The following is a 10,911-nucleotide window of genomic DNA, read 5'->3' as shown; positions in this document are numbered from 1 at the left end:
TTAATGTCCTTGTTTCCTGTGGGATCCACGCTGAAATCCTTCCTTAGTCCTTTTTCTCTCTGTATGCTTAGCAAGAGACTCTTCTTCTGCGAGTGCTGTTCCCTGTAGAATTCCCGTTTATGATCTCCATGCTTTACAGGGAGCAAACTTAACGGGAGGAGCTGCCTTTACCACAGAGCTGTTGCAGGGTAGTGCCGGGAACTTCCCGCAGCGGTTTCAGACCCCGAGGAGCCTGCTCTGTGCATCAGCAGCAGCGTGCCCGGAGCGGGTGGGTTACTTCCAGTGTAGCGCTCCCGAAACTGCTGCAGGCAGCTTGGGGACACCGGCTCAGGGGTTGGGTTCTGAAATGAAGGGCTGATGAGTACAGAGGGAGAAGGGAGAGGGCTTCAGGGGGAGTTCTGGTACCTAAAACTGGACGAAGCCCAAGTGCCTCATTTCAGGCAATGACAATGCAGTGCATGTAAAGAGTTGGCTCTCTTGAACTGGGCTGTGCAGGGGAATGTGCTCACTCCTGCGTTTTCAAGAGTCTTCTGTGTGTCAGCAGCAGTAGCCGGCATGTCCAGGGCTGTGTCTGTAGCCCCATCCCCTTCAGCACAGCGGTGGCAGCGCCCATCTCTGCAGGAAGAATGCAGCAGGTGAATAATTGATGAGGAACAGAGTGCTGCTTCAATCGGGAAGTGCCCTTCTCCCTGCATGGGAGGAGCAGCGGGCTGGGGCGCTGTCAGCTTGTGCCCAGACAGCCCAACAGTGAAGGCTGACCCACCTCCACCAGCTGGGGTCGTTTGGTGCCCGTTTTCCCCATCACACTGGCTCCGCACTGAATCGATCGCTCCTGTTTCGTCAAACAGTGAGAGAGGGGGTTATAAATCCTGGGATTCCTGCGTTCCAATTTAAGCTTGGTAGGGAACTGAAGTTCAGACTACAAATCCTTTTTGGTCCATCCTTTTCCAGCCCGATTGAGTAACGGTTTCAATGCTTGACAGCACTCTCTCTGTTGCCACTCCTTAGGTTTATCACCCAGCTCTTCTTCCACCCCCAGATAGCCTTGCTTTCCTTTCCTGGTCTCACAAAGCTCTTCACTTCTTCAAAGGCAGGCAATGAGATAAATTCTAGTGACTCAGACAGCATCTTTGTTGAAGGAGGAGCTGACTTTACCAACAGACATTAGTCTGCCATGTGTAAAACTCAGCATCAACTACCTGCTGCTCTACTTTTATGTTGTTAGTAGTTTATTTGGTTAGTATTCTGGGCACTGACATTGCCTGTGAAATGGAGTGGGGTTAAATCAATGAGAAGTGTGACTTGCTGGCACAGCACTGTGTATTTTGTACCTTTTTTTATCAGTTTAACTGGATTTGTCTCTGTCTCCTGAAGCATTCAAGGACTACTCATAAGGCATAAGGGAAGGGGAGTTGTAGGGTTCCTTTTTTCACAGCAGGTATTTTAGCATGTGAATATGTCTGTAAGGCACATTGAAATGTGCAAAGTTAAGGATCCATTCCTTCTCTGGGGAGTGCCTGTTTCACTGGGCTGAGCTATTGTGAGCTTTATCAAACAGGCATAAGTATGGGCATAACTAATGTACTCTTTCCAATTCTTTCTTGCAGCTCAGTGTGCTGCCATCCTTTGGGTTTCTTTTTGACATCGATGGTGTGCTGGTGCGAGGGAAGACTCCAATTCCTGCTTTTTAAAAACAGCCTTTCAGAAGCTAGTGAACTCTCAGGGACAATTCGTGGTGCCTGTGGTGTTTGTCACCAATGCAGGGAATTGCCTTCGCCAGGAAAAAGCTGGTCAGTTGTCACAGCTACTGGGAGTTCCAGTGAGTGCCTTCAATCCTATTCATTTAGTTAGTTACTTATGGTGAATGTTTCAAATGTATTATGTTCCATTAAACACTGCTCGGTTAAGCAGTTTCGGTTTTCCCTAAAGCTGCCTGATATGCTTTGCTGGAGGTGTTATAAAAGGAAAACACGTGAAGGCACTGCTTTTTCCAGTGGTAACGGTGTTTCGTTGCAATGCTATTACTGTGGGAATAAATCTTGCCTTCTCCTTCTGAAATAAAACCTGTGTGGGCCAGTACCATGAAGCACTGCTCTGGCAGGTGAGTGTCTAATGCCATGATGTGTGAGGCAGGAGCTTCCTGCCTGGTTTTGTTACAGGATGACAGAATGAACCTTAAAGAGCATTCCAGCGCCCAAGTTCATGAATGGTAAAACTTCATTCCCTGCTGATCTGTGGGCACTGCAGGCAATAGAACTTCTCCATCCATGGAGGCTGCTTGAGCACTGCTAAGAGAAAGCCATGAAGTGAGAAAGCCATGCAGTGCCTTTGGTTTTGGGAAGAGCCAGCAGATGTGGGCATGTCTGTACCCGTCAAACTCTGTGTCATGGGTAAAACAACATCTTGATGATTTGGGGAGTTTTAGATCTGTAAAAGTGAGAAGCAGTGATTCGTAACAGTGTCCTTCCAGGACGGTACTTATACTGGGTTTATTCCTCTTGAAGGAATGGGGATGTGTAAACTAAGAGAAGAAGGTCTGATACAACAAAATCAGCGCTGCAGCCGAGCGAAGCGACCACGACTGGAACTAGGGCAATTCTGAATCCTTCTCCCTGTTTGCTTTCTAAATGCATTTGGCAATCCTTTAAAACTAAGAGAGAAAACCTTGTGTTCTGGTCGAATGGAGTAATTCTGGAAGCTGAAAAGGGGGTATATGATGGTTTGTCAGTGATGATTTTTTTTCCTGGCATATTATAAACACATTGTGAGATTCAGGAGAGTATGCTATGGTTGGGCTTTATGTAGATCTGTGTGGTAGTTTGTAACTCATAGGCTTTGTCACAGCTGTTGATTACATCCACGTGTAAATAACTGATCTGGCAAACAACAAACTTCTCTTGTTTTGAAATCCCACACAGATTTCCCAGGACCAAGTGATGATGTCACACAGTCCTCTGCGGATGTTCAAACGGTACCATGACAAATGTGTTCTTGTGTCGGGACAAGGGCCTCTTCTTGATATTGCTCAAGAGTATCTTTATAAAACAAACCACAAAACCAACCCATCAACTCTCTGTTTAAGTATTTTCCTTAATCAAGGTCAGGAGGTCCTGTGGATCAGCAGTGGGAGTTCTTACTCTGATGTCAACTTAATGTTTTGAAAGTGGTTGTGTGTTGACATCTGCTTCATTTTGTTCTCTCTGGTTTTAATGAGCAAAGAAAAAAGAGAAATAATTTGTTTGGACTCATGTAAATGGCACTTCAGCACAATGGTCTCTGCTCTGCAGTGGGTGAGAGTGTGGCATTCTGTGTAGCATCATCACATCTGACTTGTAGTTCAGTGGCTCAAGACCTGCAGGTGAGCATGCAGCCAGGCCAGTCACAGCGGTTTTGTAACCAACATCTAGAGCAGAACTACACTTGAAAGTATTTTGTCACTTCTCCACTAACTGCCAAAAAGAACTTGCATTATGTTGATGTAATGGTGGTATCAAAGCTTCAAACTGTAAGTTAATGACCTTACCTTTTGTACAGTCTTCACTCATGCTTCTAGTAGCTCGCTTCTGCGCTTCTTTAATTAAAGTTAGTGCAATCATAAGTTGTAAAAAAACATCAATGCAGCTTCTAACTAACTGTTATTTCAAATACAAAGATGAGAAAAGGTTACTGGAGGAACGTACCAGTTTACTCAGAATTAGTTGGGCACAGCTAAGAGAAAAGTCTCTTACAAGCTGAACACAAAAGCTGTATTTCTGTTAGACAGCATTTTCATGGGGGATAATCTGATCTCACAATAACTTCACAAATGGCCTGTGGTGTTAGTTCCAGTACAAAATCAAGGGCTTCCTTTGTCTAACTGATACACTTCAATTGCTCTTACTTTCGTTTGCATTTTAAGACATTGTCGTTGTATTGAGACTAAATTTTTACTGCTTTTTACATAAATGAGCAGGTTTAGTTTGATTTCCTCCTGTTAACTAAGCTTAAATTAATGGGATATATCAGTATTTAAGAGTACTACTATGCACATCAGGAGGCTGTTGTTCTCCTTCTGGTCCTTTCCTGACGTGTTTCAGTTTTTATCTTCACTCCCTGTAGAGCACAATTAAACCTGATTATTTAGGCCACCATTTAGCAAGAGGCTGAGCTTTGTGGTGTTTGCTTACCTAGGGACATGCTTTCAGCTCTAACGGCCTGAGGAAAGCACATGTTGTGGGGACAGTATTGTTAACTCAAGTAGCTTATGTTTCTTTCCTGTAATAATTACACGAGATGCTGTCTTGCTGCCAGAGAAACTTCTTGTGCTTATGTGAAGATGATCTTGGAGTAGTGCAGGTGTAGAGTGGCTTCTTGCTTTTCATCTCATATTTTAAGAAAGATTTATGTATAATTTCTGTCATAAGATTCCAGATACACGGTATTATTTATCAATAATGGGATGATCATCTTTTTATCTCACAGAAGAAAAAGCCAGTCTTTATTTTGCTTTCATTCCTAAATAATATTCTTTACCAGATAAACTGCATATGTTAAAATTGTTAAAATGGAATTGCTGATTTTTAAACTCTTTTAATACAAGTGGTTCCGTATCCTTAACTGGCATTTCCCAGCCTTGGTTTCTGTCAACCTATTACCATTGAAACACTGCGGGAGAAACACCCTTTGCTGGATGTAGTTGACCATGACAGAAGACCTGATGTTCTGGTGAGTGCATATCTTTGTTTTCAAGTTCTTCGTTTGCTCATTAGATCACATTCTATAACAGGGGTCAATATTTAAACTACTGTGCTAATGCTGTTGTTTTTACGTTGTATTCTGATGTTGCTCTTCTCCTTCTGTATTTGTTTTATTGCATCATTTCCAAGAACATTTCTGTAGGCCTTTTTTCTCAGTGGTAATTCTTTAACATAACCTTTGATTTTGTGACTTTGTCATGGGGAAACTTACCATTTAGTACAGATACCTAAGTCAGATTCTGGCATGGAAAGCTTACTAGCTTGCTCTGGTGTGCGTAAGATAAAATAAGCTTTTTCCTTTAGTATAGGATTGTCTTGGTAGTGTTTCTAGGCTGCGAGGTTGCTTTGATTGTAAGTCAGTGCTTTGCAGATAACTAACTTTTCTCCAAAGTACTCCCTTTCTTGTTTGTACAGTTATTCAAATATATTTAAATATTACCAGTACCTACAGTGTGGCTTCAACTGGACTGTGCAGAGTTCAACAAGAGGTGAATACATCCTCAGTAAATACACGTGGGATATTGCACATGTTCAGGGTGGGTTTGCGGAGTGGGGTTTTCGATGTGAAGTCAGGAGGTCCTTTGTTGTTCACAGAATCTGTAACTCAGTTGTATCACCCTCTGCCTTGCTTCTCAGCCATGTGGATGTCAAAGATCAAGAAACTGTTATGTATTTGTCACTGTAGAGAGTAACTCATGAAGTGCAACCTCTTCTGTTTAGCAAGTGTGTGATGTGTAACAGAGCGTGTGGTTCGTTCTTAGCAGTGTTAAATACTCATTTTCAAATGCCTCATTAACACTGGAGGTCTCTTCCTCCTGTGGCAGAACAAACATCCATGCTTTGATACAGAAGTAAATTAAACAACTGAAGCTGTATAGCTTGCCAGAGACAGTTACAAGGATGTAGGAGGCTAGACGAACTTGTCTGCTGTTCCCTTGCCATGAGATTTCACTTCAGAGTTGAGATACAAGTTTCTAAGTAAACTGACTGTGGGGACATTCCTAGCAGAGACAGGAGGCCACGACTGCATGGAGCTGGTAGAAGAAGGCCCCAGAGGGAAAAGACGAACATGAACAAGAGTGAAACCAGAGCAAGGACGAAGAGAAGATGCCAAGTGAAGGGTTAACAGCTATATTACGTAGTGTCGCTCAGGCAGTAGTAGGTAGCAAATGAAATGTATAGTTTAAGGCACGAACAGATAAGAATGACCAATTAGTTGTAGCCAAGTGGAACCTTTCTGTCAGCAGAAGATATATAAACGCAGCTAGCAAATAAATTACGTCTTCGATCTTTCATCAGAGTCCGTGCCTTCATCCCCTCAACTGACCCCAGGTATATACTAAAATAGAGGGTGCATTTCCTGTCAGTGTTGCAGAGGGCAGCTGTGGGAGCTATACTTGAATTAATCCTGTTAAAAATAGTAGGAGATGTTTAATCTGGTAGAAAACTTTCACTTTTCTCTTATTGCAGTACCCCTCTGCTGTGGAGCTTCCCAAGATTGAGGGTCAGTTATCTTTATTTAACTTGCAACTATCCATTAATAGATGAAATATCTTTATTGTACTTTGTAATTGGGATTTATTTTTAGATTGCTGAGAATGTCAGAAAGTTGGCTGAGACAGCTGTGAAGTCTCCTTGGTAATGACATCTGTCATGGATTGCAGTGTATCACGTGTGACAGCTGTGGTTTTAATGTGTGCAGGTTTGAGCCATGTGGTTTTGACGTTTCAGAGGGTGGGTGAGGTCTGCTTTCCTCTTCATCTTCCCTTAACCGGCTGCTGTTGCCATCCTGTCACAACTGATTTTCTGTGTTCAGAAATAACAGGTCTTGTTCTTATAAGCAGTTGGGATGGTCACTTCAGAGCTGTAGTATGAGAAGCACCTTGTTTCAGCACACTGCATGCACTCTCCTCTGAATTACAGGGAAGTAGAAACTGGACTTCAGGATTTAATAGAATTCACGTCAGATGATGCTGGAGACCAGAAAAAATGCTGAAAAACTAGAGTCAAATTTTGTTCTAAGATGAGCAAAATAACATCTCTGATCTGTGTAAACACTGTGTGTAAAGACAGAATTCACAAAGGTCTGGAAGATGAGGAAATACCATGTAGAAGTTAATATTTTGTGGTGCTGTGGAGAAATTTAGCCAATTAAAAGGAGAAATTCTTAAACTGGTAGATTTTGCAGAGGAGGGTTGTTACTTCTGAGGTTTGCTGTGCAAAAATGGGTATGTCATGTAGTAAAACCTGAAGTTAAGTTAAATGTGACTGTTTCATCAGTTCATGGTTAAATTGCATTACTTGTTCTTTAGACCAAGATTTAGTGTCAGAGATGTGGTGCCCTGTTAACTAATTCCATAACTCTGTTCTGTAATTCTTGTTCTCACAGCTGTTATTTTGTTTGGGGAACCAGTCAAATGGGAGACCAACCTTCAGTTGATAATAGATGTTTTGCTGACAAGTGGCTACCCTGGAAATCCGTATCACCGTGAAAATTACCCCCACATTCCCGTGCTTGCCTGTAACATGGATCTGATGTGGGTAGCTGAAGCACAGTCTCCAAGGTAAGTGCACGTTGTAACATGAGTGTATATCGTGATGTGTTTGGGGTTTCCTCATATCTGCAGTAAAAATCAGAGTCAATTCTTTTATACAAAATACTTGCTGCAGCTCCACAGTTGGTCTCAGCACTGAAGACAGTGTCTCTAAAGCCATGCATGTTTAGCAAATGCTGCCTCATAGCTGTCCACATCATTGCACTTGGGAAATCAGTTACTCATGATAAAAGCTGCTTCTGAGCACTAAGCCATTTTGTTTCCCCACTCCCAGAAGACAGGCTTTTGCCCATGGGCCTCAGTGTCTCACTTCAAGGGAGAAAATGAAACAAATATCAAGGCCATTGTCTCATTTCATTAGGTCCGTCTTTGGTATTTCTCCTTTCCACCCCACATTTTCTGGTAGGGTAAAGAATTGCCCCTGCTGGTTGAAAGCAGTGAGTAGTTTTTAGCTGAGGACAAAATAGCGAGCTCTTTAAGGAACACAGGAAGAAACAAGTAGAACACACAGAAGTAGGTGGCATGATCTCTGATAGCGGTTTTGTTTGATTTTGTTTTCAATAGAGTGTGTTCTTTCAATGAATAGAAGTTCTTCAGTAGTTCTGTTCTCCCCCCAGTCAAAATTTGAATATATACGGAAATAGAAATTGTTAGTGTGACTTGAGTGTTGCCTTGATCTTGGGTTGAGGATCTTGTCAGCTGTCCTTGCTGGATGCAAAGACCATCTCTGGTTAGCACGCTGGTAAAAGACAGATATGTGATGTTTTCAGGCTAGAGTAAGGCAACCTTTGTATCTACAGTGCACCAGATTTGTGGGTTTGGTTGTGTCCCTTGGGAAAGATCCCGTATAAAGTTGGGGTTTTTTCCTCTTTGAGTCTGACAGTATGACAAGGTTGCATCTGTCAGAGCTGTTACCTTTACTACTGGAATATAATGCCATGACTAAGCTGGTTTTAGCTTTTGCTAATAATTACTGGAAATAATTTTATGCTCATTTGTTGGTATTTCATAATAATAATATAAAACAACAAACAGGGTGGAGAGGGGGAATGAAGGGTTAATTCAGAAAAGCTGATTCTGTACCCCAAACAAAAGTGCTGCAGTCGCTTCCTCCTATGTAGCTTTTTTCCTTAAAAGACAATTTTGATTTCTAGGCCACTAGAGACTTAATTCCTATAGTAGTGCACCTCATACATCTCTACGGGCTTCTGATGCTCATTGTATTGGTGGGTTTGGGTATTTTTTAGGCTGTAGGTACTGGTTTGAGAAGATATACTAATCTATGTGCATTAGAAGTTACCTCGCAGCTCTTCCAAAGCAGTATGTGTAATTTATTGTGTATGGAATTGTTGTATAGTAACTTTCTATTCTTCTTAGGGTCCTTTTGGTAATTTGATATTCTCAAGTGATGTGTATTAGTTCATCCCTAATTCCTGAAATAGTGTTTTACTAGTAGTGAAGTAAAACTGCTTTTTTTCATCATGAGATTACATCTTCTAAATTACTGATTTACTGGCTTGGATGATGACCCATCGTCACTGTTTGCACCTTGATCAAAATAACTGGGTTATCCAAAGTGTGCTGTAAAATTACAGTTTGTTCCTTGATCCTCCTTTGCATCCGTCGTTTTAGAGACATCCATGAAGTTGGGATTTTTATTTCCATATTACCAGAGGGTTTTGGTATACTCTTGTTTTTAAGGAGAGATCGATTTTCCTTCTGTCTGATTCTATCCTTCCTTTTCTGTTTCTCCTCTTTGTTGATGTAGGTGATTCTGCTCGGTCACTGCAGATAAGTCTGTTGTGCTGCCCCAATAACCTGGTTTTGTTGTGGTGTTCATTGTTTAGTTAATAAGCTAAACTTAATTTTCAGTGAAACAGCTCTGGAAATGCTGCATGGAAACTGAGGGAGATTTGATAGTTACAGGGTGTGATTTATTCCTAAAAGATGATGAAATAAAAAAGACATTCTTTATATATGTGGTTTTTTGATCTGTACTTAATATCATTTGATTTGTCTGGGCAGGTTTGGGCATGGAACATTCATGGTTTGTTTGGAAAACATTTACAAGAAGATCACTGGCAAAGATCTGAAATACGAGGCCCTCATGGGCAAACCCAGTAAAGTGACCTACCAGTATGCGGAATACCTCATCCGGGCCCAGGCAGCAGAAAGGCAGTGGCAGCATCCCATTCTCACCCTGTATGCTGTCGGGTAAGGCACCCCGAGCACAACCAGTACAGCAGCAAATCACTCGCAACAGGAATACCAGCAAAGATCCACAACTTGTACTAGTTTGTTTCTCATACCACTGGGGCCACTAACATCATTAGTGCTATGTGTACTTTTTACAATGCTTTTGAGCCTCAGTGTTTCTAATCTTGAAGATGAACAAGACTTTGCTCTTTCTATGTGTAATTTCTGTAGAAGCACAAAAAGTGGTTTCTATGCAACTAAGATTTCTCCTGATTCCCCTCCCCACCACCAAGAGGCTGTGTAAAGCTAGCAAAAAGGATTTGCATGTGTGTTTTTTATTAGGTTTACTGGTAAATGACAGTTATTAGAGAATGTAGAGCTAGAATTTGTGAGGTCATTAAGCTTGGTCATACATTACTGTGTGTGCTGTCCCATCACAGAATCCTTTTCATAGATAGGGATAAAGCTGTATTGTATTAAAGACTGCTCCAGAACCTCCAAGATGACTGGAAATATAATAAGCTCATTCATAGACTGCAAATACTTATCCTTGATTTCTCCTCCCCCTGCTCCAAACTGAAATTTCACTAGGCAGTTATGCTTAATGAAAGTTGTGTAATAAAATAGCTATAGGATTGGGTTTCTCTCTGTCTGCGTACTCGCACATGAAGTTATGTGAAGTATAAAATAAACTGTTAAACCAAAACTGCATAAATGTTCTTCAGACACTGAAATTTGACAACTCAGATTGCTCTGCTGACTGAACTGTTTCTTCTGTTTCCAGAGATAATCTCATGACTGATGTCTATGGTGCTAACCTTTACAATCGCTATCTTGAAGAGAACTCCAGACAAGGTTCAAAATCCCGGGTTCAGGCCAAAGTTGCTGGTGGCAGAGGACCTGCCGCGCTCTCTCAGGATGATGAGCTAGACAACGGTTGGGAGAATGAGTTAGCGTCTGCAGCTGCTGCCCACTGTAGGTCAGTTCTTGTTTGCACCGGGGTTTACAACCCGCACACCGAGGCGCCCTTGGACACCAGGGCGAGCATCACTGAAACAGTGTTCCATGGCCACAGAGATTTCAGATTTGAGCCTGGTTTAGTAGAACCAGATCATATCGTACCAGACGTTGATGCTGCTGTAGACCTGGTCTTCCAGTTGGAGAACTTTGCACCTAATCGAAATGACACGATTTCTTAAAGACTACTCAGTGCTGTGCTTCCCAAAAACCAAATTGTGCTTTAAAATCATGCCACAAACTGCTGCTTTCTAAAATTTTTATGGTTTACATTAATACAATCTTATATTATGTATACTTAATATACTTTGGTATATTAATTTGCTTAATATAAGTATATTAAATATCAACAATGCTTTTTAAAGTACTTCAAAATATGTCATTTCTTGCTTTAGTTGCCTTTTATT

General features: G+C 41.6%; 1 protein-coding gene across 1 annotated transcript; it reads left to right on the top strand.

Moving 5' to 3' along the window:
* Window positions 1-139: 139 nt before the first annotated feature.
* LOC104405356 (cat eye syndrome critical region protein 5-like) lies at window positions 140-10,686 on the top strand (the record flags this gene model as incomplete). Its single annotated transcript, XM_010014037.1, is given in 9 exon segments — window positions 140-268; window positions 1,608-1,685; window positions 1,688-1,819; window positions 2,919-3,031; window positions 4,611-4,704; window positions 6,207-6,240; window positions 7,126-7,300; window positions 9,317-9,505; window positions 10,272-10,686. Coding segments are annotated over 9 exon segments (1,359 nt in total), but the record flags the coding sequence as incomplete, so codon positions are not given.
* Window positions 10,687-10,911: the final 225 nt, after the last annotated feature.

The sequence above is a fragment of the Nestor notabilis genome, unplaced genomic scaffold (genome assembly GCF_000696875.1).
Source record: "Nestor notabilis isolate BGI_N333 unplaced genomic scaffold, ASM69687v1 scaffold28074, whole genome shotgun sequence".
Classification (NCBI taxonomy): Eukaryota; Metazoa; Chordata; class Aves; order Psittaciformes; family Psittacidae; genus Nestor; species Nestor notabilis.
The sequence above is the reverse complement of the archived record's forward strand: the minus strand, read 5'-3'. Positions and strand labels throughout refer to the sequence as shown.